General features: G+C 39.9%; 1 protein-coding gene across 1 annotated transcript; it reads left to right on the top strand.

Annotated features, from left to right (window-relative positions):
* Positions 1–8,278: 8,278 nt before the first annotated feature.
* AWAT1 (acyl-CoA wax alcohol acyltransferase 1) lies at positions 8,279–14,055 on the top strand (the record flags this gene model as incomplete). Its single annotated transcript, XM_081278132.1, has 7 exons — positions 8,279–8,354; positions 9,266–9,373; positions 9,625–9,695; positions 10,778–10,982; positions 11,502–11,673; positions 13,485–13,684; positions 13,901–14,055. The coding sequence occupies 7 exons, from the start codon at positions 8,279–8,281 to the stop codon at positions 14,053–14,055; spliced, it is 987 nt and encodes a 328-aa protein (XP_081134258.1).
* Positions 14,056–21,106: the final 7,051 nt, after the last annotated feature.

Here is a 21,106-nt window from a genome sequence, read left to right as displayed (position 1 = left end):
ATATTATTGAGCATCTACTGATGTAATTCCCCACTATCCTGGAGTGAAAGGCAGCCCTCTCCACCCACTCCCAGAAGCTATAATAACTTTGGCAGGTGTACTATATCTTACAAGATAAAGGTGGGGCTTTGAAAAAGTTATGTCACACCAGCTAGCTTCTCCCACAAGATTAGATGAAGATTTTTATGATTCTTTATGACTTGTGGTCTCTCTGGGATCAAGAGTGGGAGGGGTGGGAAACTAAGCTAATTCAGAAGCATCAAAGGGCCAGTGGAGTAAATTACTGTGTCAAGAATATAATGTCTGGGGCTGGGGATGTGGCTCAAGCGGTAGCGCGCTCGCCTGGCATGCGTGCGGCCTGGGTTCGATCCTCAGCACCACATACCAACAAAGATGTTGTGTCCACCAAGAACTAAAAAAAAATAAATATTAAAAATTCTCTCTCTCTCTCTCTCTCTCTCTCTCTCTCCTCTCTCACTCTCTCACTCTCTCTTTATAAAAAAAAAAAAGAAGAATATAATGTCTGAACTTCTCAGAGGAGGATATACAATCAATCAACAAGTACATGAAAAAATGCTCTCCATCTCTAGCAGTCAGAGAAATGCAAATCAAAACCACCCTAAGATACCATCTCACTCCAGTAAGATTGGCAGCCACTATGAAGTCAAACAACAACAAGTGCTGGCGAGGATGTGGAGAAAAGGGTACACTTGTACATTGCTGGTGGGACTGCAAATTGGTGCGGCCAATTTGGAAAGCAGTTTGGAGATTCCTGGGAAAGCTGGGAATGGAACCACCATTTGACCCTGCTATTGCCCTTCTCGGACTATTCCCTGAAGACCTTAAAAGCGCATGCTACAGGGATACTGCCACATCGATGTTCATAGCAGCACAATTCACAATAGCTAGACTGTGGAACCAACCCAGATGCCCTTCAATAGATGAATGGATAAAAAAATGTGGCATCTATACACAATGGAGTACTATGCAGCAATAAAAATGACAAAATCATAGAATTTTCAGGGAAATGGATGGCACTAGAGCAGATTATGCTTAGTGAAGCTAGCCAATCCCTAAAAAACAAATACCAAATGTCTTCTTTGATATAATGAGAGCAACTATGAACAGAGCAGGGAGGAAGAGTAGGAAGAAAAGATTAACATTAAACAGAGACATGAGATGGGAGGTAAAGGGAGAGAAAAGGGAAATTGCATGGAAATGAAGGGAGACCCTCATTGCTATACAAAATTACATATAAGAGGTTGTGAGGGGAATGGGAAAATAAACAAGGAGAGAAATGAATTACAGTAGATGGGGTAGAGAGAGAAGTTGGGAGGGGAGGGGAGGGGGGATAGTAGGGGATAGGAAAGGTAGCAGAATACAACAATTACTAATAGGGCATTATGTAAAATTGTGGATGTGTAACCGACGTGATTCTGCAATCTGCATTTGGGGTAAAATTGGGGGTTCATAACCCACTTCAATTGAATGTATGAAATATGATATGTCAAGAGCTTTGTAATGTTGTGAACAACCAATAAAAAATTTAAAAAAAAAAAGAATATAATGTCTGAGATGAATGACTCTGTGCTTGAATGGGCACTCCTGAATTGTAAGCTACAAGTCCCTAGAGGGTACATAGGCCCCAGAGAGTTTGCAGCCAATATACTTCCTCTTAAGACTGATTGCCCTTAGTTCCTCACAGTCCAATCACCTCAGGGAAAATAAAACAGCTTCCTAGTTAGTATTTGCCTAGGCATATTCCCTCACATGACAGGCTCTTTCTTTGCAAACTATGGTTTGCATTCCTGCAACTATCATACTGCACTGAACAAATCCTCAGTCTCTGCCACCCCCAACTTGGCTATTTCTGCACATACCATACTGAATGAATTCATCCAATTGTTAATCATACAAAACAAGCTTAGAAGAAATAGGCAGATAGCCAGAGGCAGGCAGGGTTACTTGAAATAAGAGGAAGTTGACCAGCAACACTTCATAGCAGGCTGGCCCAGCATGCCAAAGCAGGTGGGTACAAGGCAAGATTCCTATCTGATTATTCTACTCTCATGAACAGAGATATCAAGGTCACTTGCTCTTCTGAGCTCCAGTAACCTTTGTGTATGTGTGTGTGGGGGGGTGCAGAAGAATACTGGGGATTGAACCCAGGGGTACTCTACCTCCAGTCCTTTTTACTTTTATTTTGAGACAGGGTCTCACTAAATTCCCAGGCTGTCCTCAAACTTGTGATCCTCCTGCCTCAGCCTCCCAAGAAGCTGGGATTACAAGTGTGCACCACTGTGACTGACAGAGCTCCAGTAACCTCTGATCCAGGACTGGACCTAGATGATTTCCACTGACTTTGTCACCTTTTAAAATGAACTTGCCTTTTGGTTTTGGTTTGTTTTTGCCTTTACTTCCCCACCTTGCTGACGTACCCAGATCTTAAGACTTAAGTTTACTTGTTTTTTTTATATGTAGATCTCCACATGACTAGGAATTGGCTTAGGAGAGTGTTGACACTATACATCATTCTCTGTGACCTACTTTAGCTATTGCTGCCCACATCCTCTTGTGACACAACTCAATTGAGAGTTTGTTGCTGTTTTGATGAATAGTTATAGGCTGGTGACTGAAGATAAAGCAAAGAATTCTATTTCTAAAGCTGTGCCATCAAGGAGATACATTCAGCCCTCAGAGAAGGAAGTGAAGGCCAAGGCCAGACAACAAGCTACTAAGCTGTGATTTAGGGGCAAGACAATACTTTTCATGTGAATGCTCAAGAGAGAAATTCCTACTAGAAAAATATGGATCAATAAATATAGATAGATAGATAGATAATAGAAAAAAAGACATCCATAAAGCAATTTATGTCATCAACCCAGGATTATGTTTAGCACAATTCTATGAGGTTATGTTAATAAAAACAACAATAAAAACAAATGAAAGGGGCTGGAGATGTAGTTCAGTGGTAGAGTGTTTGGCTAGCATGTGTGAGCCCTGGATTCTACCCCCAGCACTCCCCCCACACACACAAACCAAAAAAAAAAAAAAAACAAGAAGAAGGAGGAGGAAAGATCAGTATACTTTGTTAACAAGCAGGACTCTACATCCTCAAGTTTCCTAAGATTATTACTTCATTTGCCTTGACACAATTCAGGATGGCCAGGTACACCCACATACCAAGAAAGTCCCTGGATGCCCCAGATATTCTGGCCTAGGAAATTGCAAGACACTCTCACCGTTAGTTCAGGTAATACTAGATTCATTTTCTTTTTTCTCAAAAGGAAAAGAAGACAACCTGAAAACACAGAAACCAGCACACTGATAAAACACAGGTCTCTTACCCTAGTTTATCCTAGGTACAGACTGAATTCATTTATCCATCACTTACTAGCCCCTATTTCCAGGCTACACCCCAGCACTGGACTTGGCTGGCACTTGAACATTTCCTCAGCTCATGCTGAGGTGAATCTAAGCAATATTCCTGCCAGGTTTAGTAGGATATGGGGGAACATCATGAAACCTGCTCCCCCAGATGTTTGGAAAAGAGGGTCAAGTCCTTCTCAGACCCAGTCTTCTCCTTGGAGAAAGATGGACTCTACTGATTTGGCTCCCTGGTCCCTGTACCCCACTTAGGTTCATGGAGGCTTAAGAATGCATTCTAATTTCTCTACCCCAAACTCCTAAAAACTGCTGGGGGAGAGGACATTGAGTGGTGTTACTGAAAGACCTATAAGTAAAGGACATTCTCGGATCAGTGACATTTCACCTACCACTAAAAGACTCAAAAATATATCCTTTGTATGGAAGAGACTTGTCTAAATCTTTGTGCTTCCTCCACAACAGGAGATTGGTTAGATGGATTATGGCATCCCTGTACAATGAAATGCTATGTATGATGCTATAGAATAAATTTGACAGAAAAATGCACCAGTATACCATTAAGTGAAAAAGCAGATTATGAAATGGGATAAAGAATCAGGTTTTAATTAATTAGGACTAACATTTATTGAAGTTTGAATGAGCATGTATGCAAGCAAAGCACAAAAAAGTGTTTTATATGAATTATTTTATATAAGTGAAAAATCTTATGATATGCATAGTATTTGTTTTTCATAGAAACTGAGGCACTAAGGTTAAGTCATTTGCCATAGTCTACTTAAGTGGCAGAGCTGAGGTTCAGACATGTTAGGTTCAAGAGCCCAAACTCTTTCACACTGATATATATATGGCTATGTCTGTAAAGAAAAAAAAAGTCAAGAAAGATGGACACCAAGATAACAGTTAACAGTGTTTATTTCTGGGTGGTGAGATTATGATCGACTTTTATTCCCTTTATAATTTCCTCTGAAAGTTGCATGATTTATCTGGATATTTTCACAACCAGGAAAAAGAAGAAATAAATTTCCATTTTGAAAAAAAAAATAAGCCATTGTTCCTAGTGGGTAGATAGCAAACTGCTGGGAGTGGGGAAGTATCTTAATGATTACAAGTACTCTAGAAATTGCCACCTGGTTGTCTAGAATGAATAAATAATATTTTCTGAATGTATGCAAATATGGTCACGATATATACACACAATAGCTTTGATTTATCATATATTCCTCAATTGAGATAAGAATACAATTATTATATGGAGGTCCTTGACATTTTAAACATTAAAATACTAAAGCAAGGGCTGGAATCTGGTGCTAAACCGAGTGATTCATATTTAGATCAACTTTCTGTAGCTTGAGTACTTCTCAACAACTTACCTCCATTTTCTGGGGAGAGAGCAGGAGGAAATAGAGGGGAAAAACTGATAATTCACACATTATTAAAAGTTAACCAAGGAGGCTTGCTTCCTGGAGATGACAATTTACAAGGATGAGAGAGTGTGGAGAGGGAGTTGGTGCAGGCCCACAACATTCTCTCCCGGAAAGACAGAGTGCTAAGTTTCCCTGTATTGCCAGGGATAAGGCCCTGCCCTCAACTACAGGGATGTCAACACATCAGCAGGGCAGTGGTGCTGCAATGTCTGAGTGCTAATGCTTGCTCTAGGGCCTGGCTGATTTCTAATCAGCAAGCACTTGGGGGTAAGAGAGGCAAAGTATGAGGAGCTTTCTTTTCTGCCAAACTGCCTCAAAGGTCAACACCTGCTTCCTTTTTCTCGTTCATTCGTTCTTCTCCCCTTTTGTAATGAGCCCTTTGACCTCTATAACTGTACAGCCTATTGTCCCCTGAAGTCTCAGGACAAACTCTCTCATAGGACTCCAGTAATCTCATTACATGTAAGAAACCATCTGATCACAGCCCTCAAAACTAAAATACTCACTGATTATTCACTCAACATGGAGGGCCTAGGATTTTCTAGGTAGTAAGAACAGTTACAGTGACAAATAAGATATGGTCCCAATTAATTTAGATTCATACAATCTTCAGGTGTGAAAAGCAAAAAACAACACACAAATACACACACAGCCTGATTTGCCTTAATGGGCATAAAGTTACAAGGTAAGTGACCGGAATCAGAGATGAATGAGGGTTTTGTCCTTCTTATTTACTTTGGCCTATATTCAGAACTCAGCTAGGGACCAGGCCTAGAAGACTGATCTACTCCAAAGAAAAACAGTCTTTAGTAAGGCAAAGTCATGAAGAAAAAAAAGGATATTAGGAAAGGAAGTCATTCTATAATAAAAGCAAATTAAGATCTTGCCAAAGGGATCAGACCCAAATCCTACCCAGTCTTTGAATCCAGTTGCCAATCTGTGGGAAATATAGAAGGACATGTGGATCCAGACTGGGAAATGCTAAAGGTCAGATGTTGTGGGTTCTTCAACAGCTAACTCTGAAGGTAAGGAACAGATGGAGGGGGGAACCTGAACATTAAAACAGACTTGAACTCTTCAAAGGTGCCAAGATGAAGAAAGACAAGGAATTGTCACAGATTGGAAGACACTAAGAAGATATGATGGTTAAATGCAATGTTGAATCCCAATGGGGTTCTGGAACATAAAGTGGACATGTGTGAAAAAATGGGTGCAATTCAAATAAAATCTGGGGAGTTTAGTTAATAAAAATGCACTCATATTGATTTCTTAGTTGCAATAAACACAACATAGTCACATAATGTGTTAGGATAAAGGGGAAGCTGGTGAAAGGTACAGAGAATTCTCTATATTACCTTTGCAACCATCCTCATCAATCTAAAATTATTTCAAAATTAAAAAGAATATTTAAAGGACAGGTAAATTTTTTAAATGGGCAAGAACAAACCATAGTCATTAGGAAGTATATATGGATATGAAAAAAAAACACAGAAAAATAAGAAAATAATGACTTTAAATGTCAAGATAAAGATTACTTTGGGAGGAAGATGGTTGTGATGGAATGGGGCACATGGAGAGCTTTCTGGAGTGGTTAGGAAATTTCTACTTCCTTACTTAGCAGTGATTACTAGGTTGGTTTTTGTTGTTGTTGCTTTGTAGTACTGAGGATTGAAATCAGGGCCTCACACATGCTAGGCAAGTACTCTACCACTGATTTACACTCCTAGCCTTTTTATTTATTTTTGTTGTTGTAGATAGACAGAATATTTTTGACTTTATTATTATTTTTTAATGTGGAACTGCTGAGGATTGAACCCAGTGTCTCAGTGGCAAGAACTCAGTCACTGAGCTACAACCCCAGCCACATCCCTAGCCTTTTTAAAATTTTATATATATATATATATATATATATATATTTTAGTACCAGGGATTGAATCCAGGGACACTCAACCACTAAGCCACATTCACAGCCCTTGTTTATATTTTATTTAGAGACAGGGTCTCGCTGAATTGCTTAGGGCCTTGCTAAATTGCTGAGGCTGGCTTTAAACTCATGATCCTCCAGCCTCAGATTCCTAGGCTGCTAGGATTATAGGCATGTGCCACCATGTAAAATTTGATTTTGAGACAGAGTCTTGCTAAGTTGTAGAGACTGGCCTCAAACTTGTGATCATCTTGCCTCAGACGCCCAAGTAGCTGGGATTACAGGTGTGTGCCACCACACCCAGCTTATAAGGTTTTTTAATCTAATAATAATTTATTAATGGGCTGAGGTTGTGGCTCAGTGGTAGAGTGCTCACCTAGCACATGCAAGGCCCTGGGTTCGATCCTCAGCACCACATAAAAATACATAAATAAAATAAAGGTATTGTGTCCTACTACAACTAAGAAATAAATATTTAAAAAATAATTTATTAAGCTATACATTTGTTGTAAGTATTTTTATTTTGTCTCTAGGTTCTATTTTACAATGAGAAAGAGGAAAAAAAAGAAAGAGAGATGCATAACATCCAAAGATAACCAATGAACCTTGTTTAGAGTGAACTATAAAGACATTTGAACACAGATTTGGTATAGATGCTGTTAGAAAACTATCACCTTTAGCAAATCTAAATCTTTAGGAAACTGTTAGGATTTGCTAAAGGTGATAGTTGTGATATTATTATGGAAGATAATATCTGTATTTTTGTAGATGCATAATGAAGTACTTAGGTATAAAATATCTGATGGTTTAGAATTGTGCAAAATACTCCCCCAAAAAGGTTGGAGGTGGGGAGATAGATGAAATCAGTATGACAAAAGTTTAATATATATATATATATATATATATATATATATATATTTTATGTTGTTGTTTCCTTATGTTTTGGTTTTTGGTCTTTCTTTTTTTCAGTGCTAGGATTGAACAGTAGTTGCTGAAGATGAACATGAAATTTTGTTGCATTGTCTAGTTTTGTGTATATTTGGAAATTTTTATATTAAAAGTAATGGGGGTAGGGTATACCAAAACTGGACTACTTCAGGGCAGCAGAGACCTAATCACTGGTGTTCCTCACCCCCATGACCTCTTCAGAACTTTTTCCCCACAAATCATCTCCCTAAACTCATAACCCCTATGGTCTCTGAGTGCCCTTTGAAGGGGCTTTCCCCTTTTTGGGTCTTTGGGTCAATTGGACAAGATGGCAGTTATTCTCCCCTTTCTTCAATCTGATGTCCTAATAATCTCAGGAAAGAGAGTCAAAGGGCAGATGGGCAGGGCCTGACCTGATGGGGCAGTCCTCAGTACTCTAGAGCCTGCCCCTACAGTGGGTGGGAGTGAGGTAGGACAAGGAGGGGAGAGGGCAGGCACCAACTCCTCATAGTCATTATATACATTCACTATTGAGTGAGCTTCCAGAGACTCATCTTTCCACCTTTCCTTGGAACACTGCTCTGGGATCTTTGTCTCCCTTAGGCTCCTGGGCATCATGCCTTGTTCTAAGCAGCCTAATCACTTCCAGAGTCTGAGTCTTCTGCACTGGCCCTTGAGCTACCTTGCTATCTGTAAGTACTGACCTAGGACCTAGCAAGAAGCCCAAGTCAGAAGACAGGGCCAGATCTTGGGTGATTTCATGGGAAGTCTCATTTCCAGACTTTTGATCAGTTGAGATGGTACTAGAGAGTAGAGTCAAGGAATCTCTGGAGAAGGAACAGATACAGCCCCAGGGCCTAGTGAGAGAAGGGGAGGAGGTGGCACAGGGTCATGATGGACATGAGTTATCCAAGTAATTTCAGTTACTTCTTAACCCTCCCTATATAGAGAGGAGAAATGAGACCCAGGGAGTGCTCCCTTACGATAATATGGAGTGGGACAGAGAAACCCTTAGTATTACAGAGTTAGAGAAGTATAGTCTGTGTTTGAACCACAGAGTTTAATACTCTGGGAAAGGGGTAGCATGAGGGAGGAGAATGGAAGGACTGGTAAATGAGCAAAAGGACAAGAATGGTGGGTAGGAAACAGCAGAGAGATGGAGATGTTAGGTGGAGCAGGTATAGAGAGATGGATAGTATAGATGTAAGGGAGAGTGGGTTAGTGGCTTAACAAGGGTTCATGGATGATGGGTAGGAAGGGAGATGGGAGACAAGAAGAAAAAAAATGTTTTCCTAATGGGGGTGGAAGTAAAAAAAAAATAAAGCTGGTGGCAAGAAGAGATCAGGAGTATGGGATGGTGACTGAGTAGGGAGGTAGAGGGAAAGGGACAAGAAATAGGAAGAGAAGTAAGACTTGTATATGGTAAATGATAGAAGAAATTTTTGAAGCATGGGTAGCCATGGATGATGGATGGTCAGAGCCTGGAATATGCTGAGGGCCAGTTCCAGAATTATGGGTAGTACAAAGAGCTGGTAATGGGACTAGACATGGTGGTCAAGTTCTGCGGGCACTACAAATTTGGTCTGACATGATCCCTCATCAGTTTGGATCTTGCAGCCATTGTTCATTTACCTGCTGTTTACATCCTTGTGGCCACTGCCAGCATTTTACTTTGTCTGGTTGTTCTTGGACTGGAAGACCCCAGAGCAAGGTAAGACTAGTGGACCTAGAAGAAATGCTCCATCTTAACCTGTACCCCTGCATGCTGACTCCTGCACCTCATACCTTCCTCCAAGTTCTCAGAGCCACAAGAGCGACACCAGCCAGGACATTCCTAGGTCTCTTCCTTCCCACCTCTCTAGCAGAGCCATGACCCTTCCAAGCTGCCTGGGAAGCCTGGGTAAGTGAGAGTTATGGAGTGGCACATACTGATATCATCTCCTTCTGGCATTTTTGTCTCAGGTGGCAGGCGTTCAGCCTGGGTAAGGAACTGGTGTGTCTGGACTCACATCAGGGACTATTTCCCCATTACAGTAAGTGTCTCTTATTCAATGTCTTATACAGATTCCCAAATTCCAGTATTTGTTATTTATACCAAATAACTAGGGTTGTCCATCTTAGAGGAGTTTCAGTCCATGTTAGATAACCTCAGGATCCTCTGCACTCTGCTAGGATATTTTGGACACCTTTGGCATAACCTGCCAGATGACACAGATGGAGGGCAAATAGAGTTCAGTTCAGTTTAACAAACATGGATCTAAATCTTCTTCTGACCCGCTTATTTGGGGTAAAGTGGAGTAGATAGGATGCAATTCTCTGCCATCAAGGAGCTCACATCTAATGGGAAAGACAGATGCATATATAATCACAGTTTGCTACAAGGCATAGAAGTAGTTCAGATGGAGGATACTAAGAAAAGGTTTCCCAGAGATGGCGAAATGTATACAGGGTATTCAAGGTTCAATAAAAGTCACCTAGGTCAATACTAAAAGGTTTTGTGGGGAGACAATACCAGGAAGAGGTTCCAGAAATGTACTGTTCTGCTCATCCTCTGGGCACTCTTTGCAGTAGATGACTGCTCTGATTTTTATTTTTATTTATTTTCTAATTCTAAAGAATTTATTTGAGGATTGAGGCTGTAGCTCAGAGGCAGAGCACTTGACTAGCATGCATGAGGCACTGGGTTCAATCCTCAGCACCACATAAAAATAAGTAAAGGCATCTATAAAAAATTTACAACTATAAAATTTTTTTTTAAAAGGAATTTATTTGAACAGAGATTCATGAATTCTGCCCCAATTTTTAGAACAGAGCTTCCTGGCCTGCATCAGGTAACAGCACTCAAAGAAAATGACAGCATGTATCAAGAACACTGACATAAATGGCTGAGAGTACTTAACGGCCACAGGCAAGAAACTTGGGAGTTCTAGCTGGCCTAGATTCTGCTCTGTTGCCCCAGGAAAGAGAAGCCCAACACCTGGGCCTCATGAAACCCATATATGCTCTATCTATTGGAAAGCTGTTTCAGAAAGCACCTAGATTCCTGAGTGTCTTCACCTTGGTTTTTCCATGTGAGCTCATTCCAATCTTTTGGCATTTCTCTCCATGACTACAGATCCTGAAGACTAAAGACCTGCCACCCCAGCACAACTACCTCATGGGGGTTCACCCTCATGGTCTCCTGACCTTTGGTGCCTTCTGTAACTTCTGCACAGAGGCCACAGGCTTCTCGAAGACCTTCCCAGGCATCACTCCTCATTTGGCCACTCTGTCCTGGTTTTTCAAGATCCCCCTTATCAGGGATTATCTCATGGCCAAAGGTGCTTCTGATAACACTCACTGGAGCTTCTGATCCATTTCCATGCTTAGAAACATCCCTTTTAAGCCCCCTTTCCCCATAATCACAGCACAGTAGTCCAAAGCATATTTTTCAGAACGAATCTACCTGGGTTGGAATCTTCCTGGTTCTGTTACTTGCTGTGTGATCTTGCACAAATTAGATAATCTCTGCTGACCTCAGTATCCTCATCTGTAAAATGGTGCTAATAGTAATAATCTGACCTCAGACATGGTATGGTGACTAAATTGTAAGTAAAGCATTCAATATAATGCCTGGCACAGAGTATGTGCTCAACAGACAATAGCTGCTGTTATCACGGAAATAACAGAATCCAAGTTGGGATTCTGTAAATCCTCTGGTTATCCCACTAAAAATCTTCCTGCTGCAGCTTCCACCCAGTGCCTCCTTCAAAATGGATATATTGCCTCAAAGTGAAATGTGCCCATAGCCCTCTTCTCTCCTAATCAGTTTGCTCCTGTCTCTGCTTGATTCTCTCCAGGTGTGTGCTCTGTGAGCCAGCCAGCCATCGACTACCTGCTGAGCCATGGCACTGGCAACCTCGTGGGCATTGTAGTGGGAGGAGTGGGAGAGGCCCTGCAAAGTGTGCCCAACACCACCACTCTCATCCTCCAGAAGCGCAAGGGGTTTGTGCGTACAGCCCTCCAGCATGGGTAGGTGTCCTCCTCAGAGGAGTGGGTCACCCTGTCTGAGAAGCATGACCCTGTAGGTTATTCCAAGATGAATCTCATACAATCTTTCCCTCAAGGAACTTACAAATGAGTAGGAAAATGGGTGTAGAATTTCCAAAAGGTTTATGTCATCCACTCTTTCTGAGCTAGCTGGACCAGTTCCCAGAAACCAAACCATAAGCCCAGGTTCAATGTCAGGGGCTAGGGCTGCCTTAGTATACTGATGATACCCACATGATCTCTATAATGACTGATAGATATAATCTTCATCTGTCTATTAATGGGAAGTGCAGAAGGCATTACAGTTGAGTGAGTTTGTGTGTAGGAGCTGATTTAAAATACTTGTGGCACAGGCTGGTGTGTAGCTCAGTAGTAGACAGCTTGCCTAGAATGCACAAGGCTCTGGGTTCTTTCCACAGCACTGCAAATAATAATAATTAATAAATCATATCCTGACTCCATGACATACAATGCACCCTGGGGTGGGTTACTTAACCATTCTGAGGCTTCATGTTTTCATCTTCATAATGTGACTACTAATCATTGTCACTGTTCCATAAGTGATTGTGGGCTTTGAAAAAATTCATCCACATAAAGCACTTACCATGTGCCTGGCATATAATAAGTGACCAATACATGTAAACCACTCTGACTTAAGAGATACACAGAAGGAATCTGATGCTGAAGGTATAGGGTGCCTCCATTAGTTTAGCATCCAGCTCCCCAGAGAGAGGGATGATTATCCTATTGTACACTGAAGAGAAGAGGGAAGTGTATCTAAGGATCTTACCCAAGAACCTGCCATCAGACTAGAATAGGATGCAGGTGAGAGAGCTCTGAGCTTGAACAGGGAGTCCTGGATTCTAGTTGAAGTCCTGCCATACCCTGACTGTTTGAGTGAACTTTCCCTTTTGAAACTGGGCCCTGGATCCCCCACTGTGTCCTCCATTGTCTTTGCTGTGAGGAGCCAGTAAGGTAACATATGTCAAGGTGCTGAGAGATTGTTATTAGTAACTCACAAAGATGTGTACAACAAAGAGTGTGTTTTTTTTATTCTTCTCTCATTTAAGGAACTTAAGGAGCCTGATTCTCTACCTAGGGCACTGTTCAGGGTAGATTATCATATTCTCTGGAAGGGAAACAATTTTTCTCTGCTCTAATCCCACAATCTAATATCTTATGCATAGTCCCCTTGAGTGAGGAACATATCATATATGTGTATCTATGCAAAGGTACCCTCATCTTCTCTATGATTTCTAACCGAAAGAGTCAGGTGTTCCCCTCCTTGGCACCTCCTAGAAGATTTTCACAGTGTGGGTCTCTGGGGAGCTCTACCAAACTCCTCTTCCCTCCCTGCATCCCCGTATCTTGTCCTTGTAATACTAGCCCAAAGAAAACACTCTCTCTGGCCTCAAAAATTTCAGGAAAAAAAAGATACTAAATAGGGGAGCCCTGTGTAGTGCAAACAGGATTGTTTTAAGTCACTGGGATTTTATCATAATAGATGGGAGCCCATCAAGTGCAGTGCATACACCTGTAGTCCTAACAACTCAAAGGCTGGGGTAGTAGGACTCAAGTTTGAGGCCTTGGCAACTTAGCAAGAACCTTAGCAACTTAGTGAGACCTCGTCTCAAAAAAGAATAAAGGACTGGGGATGTAGCTTAGTGGTAAATTGCCCCTGGGTACTACAGTACCCCCCAAGAAAGATGGGAGCCTGGCTATGAATAAATGTTCTTTCAGGGAGACTCCCACCCTGGTGTGTGTTTGGGAAATAAATTGGGTTTTTCCTACAGGGCTCATCTGGTCCCAACCTTCACATTTGGAGAAACTGAGGTGTATGACCAGGTGGTATTCCATCAGGACAGCAGGATGTACAAATTCCAGAGCTTCTTCCGCCGTATCTTTGGTTTCTATTTTTGTGTCTTCTATGGACAAGGCTTCCGTCAAGGCTCCCTTGGGCTCCTACCATATAGCCGGCCTATTGTCACAGTGGGTGAGTTCTGCTCTCAGCTCCAAGGTCACTACACCTCTTTTGCAACCTCTACATCAGCCTCCCAACGGACCCAGCCTCCACCTGCTTCCTCTGGTGGTAGTGGTGGAAAAACTGGGAGTTGACTTGGAGTGCCAGAGGGTGGGGCCCAGGAAAGGAGAGAAAGGAAGAGAAGATTCTAGCATATTCACCCTTCTCTTTTCCCATTTCTCTTGGCAGTTGGTGAGCCTCTGCCACTTCCCCAAATTGAAAAGCCAAGCCAGGAGATAGTGGACAAATACCATGCACTCTATATGGATGCACTGCACAAACTTTTTGACCAGCATAAGACCCAATATGGCTGCTCAGATGCACAGAAGCTGCTTTTCTTGTAACTGAAGAGACTATGTACCTGAGTGCATGTAGGAGCACCTGCCTTGGAGACGGGACTCACCTGCTGCTAACATAAGAAATGGAAGGAAGGCTGTGTGTGCTAGGGAAGGGCATTAGGAGTCCTAGCCACAGTGCTGCCTTCTCAGGAGTTGACTCTGAGGAGCCTCACTTTATTCTCCTGGCTCTCCTCTCTGAGCCTGACACCCCAGGTTCTGAAGAACTCAAATGAAGGCTATGCAGCCCCTATTCCATTTTTTAAAATCTTAATACAATTTTAAAATTGAGATATAATTTGCATATCATATGTTTATTTGCTTAAAAGTGCAAAGTTCAGCAGTGTTTAGAGTTGTATAATTGCCACCATTATCTAGTTTGGGAATTTTTTCAGCATTCTCAAAAAAACCAGTAAACATTAGTAGTCAATGCCCACTCCCCCCAGCCCCTGATGACCAGTCATCTATTTTCTGTCTCTATGAACTTGCCAATTCTGAGCATTTCATATAAATGGAACAATACAATATGTGTCTTTTGTGGTTGTTTTTCAAGACTCCTCCACGTCACTGCATAAACTTTATGGCTGAATAATATTCCAGTGTTCATATATACCACATTTTGACTACCCATTCAGAAGTTGATGGAAATCTGGGCTGTTTCACCTTTTTAGCTATTATATATAGTGCTAGTATAAACATTCATGTACAAGTTTTTGTGTGAGAATCTACTGTCCTCAAATATGAAGTCTTCCTGGGAGTGGAGGCACACACTTATAATCCCAGCGGCTCAGGACGCTGTGGCAGGAGGATCACAAGTTCAAAGCTAGATTAATCAATTTAGTGAGGCCCTAAGCAACTTAGTGATACTCTGTCTCAAAATGGAAAATAAAAAAGGGCTGGGGATGTGGCTCAATGGTTAAGCAACCCTGGATTCAATCCCCAGTACCAAAAAAATACCAAGTCTTACTTTATGCCTGCATCACTACCAAGCATGCCTTTTGGATAGATAAAAGATACCTTACTCAGGATCATTTTTCAATTGGCATAGGCATGTGCATAGGTCACCTTGTCCTCATAATGATCCCTTGACTTCATAATCTCAAGGTATTTGCAACTATCCACTTGATATGTACGTTTTTAGTCCTTACTAAATTCTGTCAAAAAGTTTCTAAAGGCTACATTCTACAATATAAAAAGAGTAAATAAAAACATAGATGTCTCTTCCTTCACAAGGCAACCATATGAGGCACATTTCAAATGCAAATGACAAAATGCTCAAAGACCATTTATACTATTAGCCTTTTTTTTCTTCACTTAACTCTCTAATATTGGGCCTTGGTGGGATCTCACCCTCTTCTCTCACTTTATATTACCTCAGGTCTGAAATATGTATTTTTAAAATATTTATTTTTTAGGTGTAGATGGACACAACACAATGCCTTTATTTTTATGTGGTGCTGAGGATCGAACCTGGGTCCCGCCTGTGCTAGGCGAGGCTCTACTGCTGAGCCACAATCCCAGCCCCCTGAAATATGTATTTCTAATCCAGGTTTACCTTGTAAGCAATAGCCCAATATATCCAATTTAGTAATTTGATCAAAGTTGCTGGGGATCAAACACCTGACCCTCAGTGTACCCAATACCAGGTAAATCATCTCTCCTCCCAACTTTCTATCTTATCCTCAAGTCCTGTCAAATTTACCACCTTAATATTAATCAAACCAGTTGGGTGTGGTGATACACGCGTATAATCCCATTGGCTCTAGAGGCTGAGACAGGAGGATCGTGAGTTCAAAGCCAGCCTCAGCAAAAGCGAGGTGCTAAGCTAACCCAGTGAGACCCTGTCTCTAAATAAAATACAAAATAGGGCTGGGGATGTGGCTCAGTGGTTGAGTGCCTCTGAGTTCAATCCCTAGTACCCACCCCCAAAATATTAATCAAACCAGTGCCCTTTCTCCTTCTCTCCTTCACCACCTAGTCAAGGCCCTCACCAAAATTCCTTGACAATTTTTATTCTATTCTAGTAAATTTCACTCTAATCTCACCATCCAGCAGACTACTTCCAGGGTAATCTTGCTAAAACTTAAATCCAACAAGTCACTTTGCTGCTTAAAATATATTATTGTTCCTAAAATGCTTCTACCAGAATATCCTAAATTGTGCTTATGTACCAATAACATTCCTTAGTCATTAATGATTAATGCACACTCACAAAAAAATGGTAAGATTAAGTTTGGTGGTTGATGGATTAAATAAAGTTAGATATATTTATTAATGTATTTAATAGTCTTTTAAAATTTGTTTAGCTGTAGATGGACCCAATCCCTTTATTTTACTTATTTATTTTTGTGCAGTGCTGAGGATCAAACCCAGTGCCTCACATGTGCTAGGCAAGTGTTCTACCACTGAGCTACAACCTCAGGCTATATTTTATAGTCTTTATTATACTAATGGACATTGTGATTTTCCAAAAGGGATAATGTACTATTTCCCAGTGTATCTGAAAATGGAACCCTTGTTTCAAATAAAATCTCATGGAACATTTAGAGTTCCTATAGATATAGTCTCAGAAACACTGCTCTATAGGATAAAGTTCAAACTCTTCAGTATGGCAGAGAAAGATGCTGTTACTACAGGAAAGGTGGCTGATTTGGTTTGGGAGCATATCAGATTGGGAGATGCCTTTTTAGGAGTTGTTGTATTCATAGACCAAATCAAAACTTCATAGGAAATGCTCAGAAGGTAACTGATTAAAATGGAAATTGGATTTGAATCATTGCCACCTGTTTTGGTTGTTTCTTCCAGGAAGGATAAATGAGAGAAGCATTTTCGAGAAAAGTCCCAAGAGCACACATAGGAACAAGGCTATCTGGTTTCATGGTCATTGCTTCCTAGAAAAGTAAAAGAACAGATGGATGGCAGTTAAAGCCTTTGCTTTCTTAATAGCATCAGCCAGTTTCTCCTCCTCAAAAATTCAGTCCCCATATCTTTTCTCCTCATCCACATCCTCTCCCCCACAATACAATCTGTCTCCCTCTGCCTCTCTCCACATCTCTGTAAATGTTTTTTTTTTTTTTTTTAAAGAGAGGGTGAAAGAGGAGAGAGAGAGAGAGAGAATTTTTTAATATTTATTATTTTTTAGTTCTCGGCGGACACAACATCTTTGTTTGTATGTGGTGCTGAGGATCGAACCCGGGCCACACGCATGCCAGGCGAGTGCGCTACCACTTGAGCCACATTCCCAGCCCTGTAAATGTTTTTGAGATACCCTAATACTTCAAACATTTGCTCCATACTCTAAGTATCACAGTGAATTCCTATGTGAACACCAGCAAAGGATTAATCATGGAATGAATGTAACTTGAAAGGAACATTTCCAATGATTGGCCAGGATAGTGCCCCCTAGTGGACCAGATGGCCACTAGGTAATGGTGGAGGCAGAAAGTGAGCAGACAACTTAAGTGATGTCCAGAGGGCTCCCATAGAGGGGAGAGCTGTACTTGCCATGGTTTTAGAACCAGGCAATCAATCAGAGAGTTCAATACCTCCCTACACACAGGGGTCATAATGTTGATTGGGCCATCATGAAGGCCATTGACAGTCCCTTATAACCTGGCCCCTATTAATCTTTTCAGACTTTCCTCTGACATCATGATCTGAAGTAGTACTTTGGACAATATCATATTTTCTAAACATATTCACATCTCATTGTTTCTGCTCATGTTCTCTCTATGTGGTAAAGTGTACTAATATTATAAATCCACACTGAATATCACCTTCTCAGTGAAGCCTTCAACAGGCAAAATGAATTATCCTTTCTTTATTCTTCTATAATGTTGTGTTGTATCTACTATGGGATACATTATATTATATTATAGCATAATTATTTGCTTATAGGCCAGTCTATCCTTCTAGTCTGAGAGCTTTTTGAGAACAAAAACTATGCCATAATTATTGAAGCATTTCCAATGTCTAGAGTAGGGCCTGGTATGTGAGCCACTATATCTATTTCCATGTATTATCAGGAAGGAATAGAAGGAGCTTCATAAGAGATTTCATAGAAGAAAAGCATTAATGAGATAAAGTCAGGACATTTGGGTCAAAAATGTGCTAAATAACAAAAGTCTAATAAGCTAAATCAGATGGGAAAAAAGCTACATAAAAGAAAACCTGGTAGAAGACTGGAGAAATCTAAACTTATCATAAATATTTGAAAACTGAAGATATAATATAGCCTCAGCAATCTGCAAGCCAGCTTCTATAACTGAAGCTCTTTGAACACAGGAACTATAAGTGTGTAGCTCATCTCTGTATTCCCACCCTTTAGCACAGTACCTGACTCATTGTGGATACTTAAGAATTAATTGTTGAATGAATGAATCCCAAATACCCATGATATTGGAAATTTCTAATTTTTCTAAAGAAAGTAACTTAGCTAGTGATGACCTAAACCATAAAAATATTTAAACTTTGTTTAGTCACTCTCTATGCATGGTTTAACCACAGTAAGGCAGGAAGGAATTGGGTCCTTACCGTATGGAAATCATAGAGTCTCAGGATGTATGTCTTGGGATGTATTCTTAATAGTTATTTACCCAATTTAAATTAAACCATTTAAATCACGTGAATAAAAAAAATATTTGGATCCATTTTTTCATGAGCGCTCATCATATATGATATATGGACACACGTACATTCAAACATATAACACAAAACACAAGTGTGCACACATAATATAATACATACAACACATAACATAATAGTAAAGGCCTTATAACTTTTTACAGGTGAAATCTCCATTGCAATGTTTAAAACTCTATAGTCAAAAAAAAAATAGAACTGATCAGCAAAACATTAACCTAGGTCTGTATGAGCTCAAAAAACAAAATAGAACTTCATGATATGAGAAAGGGCAATAATAAAATAGATATTGAAAAAAGCATCCTGGTTCTGTCGCAGATGTAAGGATAGCCAAATTGGAGTTTTGGATATCAGCTGTTATGGATTTGAGCCAAATCATCTTCTTTTTGGTCTGTAGAAATCGCTTTAGTTAATCTCTCTGGAATCCAAATCAGCTGCTGTTCTCCCTGTGGAAATACACAAACAGGCCCCCGACTCCAGACAATTACTGTGTCAGGACCTTTCCATTGTCCTGTTAGAATATCTTTCCAAAGTACCTTGGGCTTATGTACATTTTTTGGACACATATGCCTTTCTGCAGCACTAAGTCCTGATGAATCCAAATTTAAAAAGTTTAGAGTAAAAAGGGTTATTTTAAGTTTATCTTTGGGGAATATATACCCCTTCCCAATTCCGTCTTTTTGCTTTAATAAGTACATTTTAATAGTTTGATGAGCTCTTTCAACTATGCCTTGTCCCTGTGGATTGTATGGGATTCCTGTTATATGAGTAATGCCAAATGATGAGCAAAATTGTTTAAAAGAGGTAGAAGTATAACCAGGGGCATTATCTGTTTTTAACTGTTTTGGAATGCCCACAGTGGCAAAATTTTGTAAGCAATGAGCTATAACATCTTTAATTTTTTCTCCGGCATGAAGGGAGCCCATCAAAAATCCAGAAGAAGTATCAACTGTAACATGCAAATATTTTAATTTTCCAAATTCTGGCAAGTGTGTGATGTCCATCTGCCAAATATGGTTAGGTATCAATCCTCTAGGATTGACTCCAAGATTAACTTGTGGTAAAAAGGTCACACAATTTTGACATTGTTTTATTATTTGTCTAGCTTGTTCCTTAGTTATTTTAAAACGCTTTTGTAAAGTATTAGCATTGACATGGAACCTTTTATGAAAATTTGTAGTTTCTTCTAGTGTAGAGAAAATATGTACGTCATGTGTAGTTTTATCTGCTACATCATTGCCCAAACTAAGGGCTCCAGGCAATCCTGTATGTGCCCTGATATGTCCTATAAAGAATGGATCTTTTCTGTCCCAGATTAAACTTTGTATAGTGGAAAACAAAGAGAAAACAGTAGAAGAAGGGGAAATCCTACCAGCATCTTCAAGGGATACTATAGCATTAACTATATACTGACTATCAGAAAATAAATTAAATACAGAATCTTTAAACATCACAAAAGCTTGTAATACTGCATTAAGCTCTACCTTTTGAGCTGATTGTTTGGGTACTAAAAATGTAAAAGTTTGATCAGGTGTAACTATTGCTGCTGTACCATTATTTGACCCATCAGTGAATATATTTGGAGCATTCATGATAGGTGTTTTTCTTGTCATTTTTGGAAAAATTACAGGATGCAATGACCAAAAAGACAATGAAGGATTAGATGGTAAGTGGTTATCAAATGAAACATTACATTTGCACATGATTATTGCCCAAGTATTTAACTCATTAGCTAATTCATCAATTTGAATCATAGTATATGGAGTAATAATTTTATTGGGAGAAATTCCAAATGCTCCCTTTGCTGTTTTTATTCCTTTGAGTATTAATTGTCCTACAGCCTCAGGATACCTAGTAAGAATAGTGTTAGGAGAATAAGATAAATGTATCCATAATAATGGACCTTCTTGCCAAAATACTCCTGTAGGAATATTTTTTGTTGGTAGTACAATGAATAATAAAGGCAAACTTATATCAATTCTATCCAAATGCATATTTTCCATATATGTTTCAATGATTTTTAATGCCTTTCTTGCTTCAGGCGTTAACATTCGGGGTGAATTTGGATCTGATGGACCTTTTAAGATATCAAATAAAGGTCCTAATTCTCCTGTTGGAATACCTAGATAAGGCCTTATCCAGTTTATGTCTCCTAATAACTTTTGAAAGTCATTAAGTGATTTGAGTTCATCTACTCGTATTTGAATTTTTGGTGGACGGACCATGGTTGAGGATAATAGAACTCCTAAATAATTAATTGGAAAATTTAATTGTACTTTATCTATTGCTATCTCTAGATTATAATTTTTTAATAAATTTGTAAGTGTGGCATAACATTCTAGCAATGTGTTTTTAGCTTTGTGTGCTAATAATACATCATCCATATAGTGAAATATTTGTAGTTCAGGATTTTGATTTC

Source organism: Spermophilus citellus, assembly GCF_964194105.1.
Source record: "Spermophilus citellus genome assembly, chromosome: X".
Taxonomy (NCBI): Eukaryota; Metazoa; Chordata; class Mammalia; order Rodentia; family Sciuridae; genus Spermophilus; species Spermophilus citellus.
This window is presented reverse-complemented; position numbering and strand designations above follow the sequence as displayed.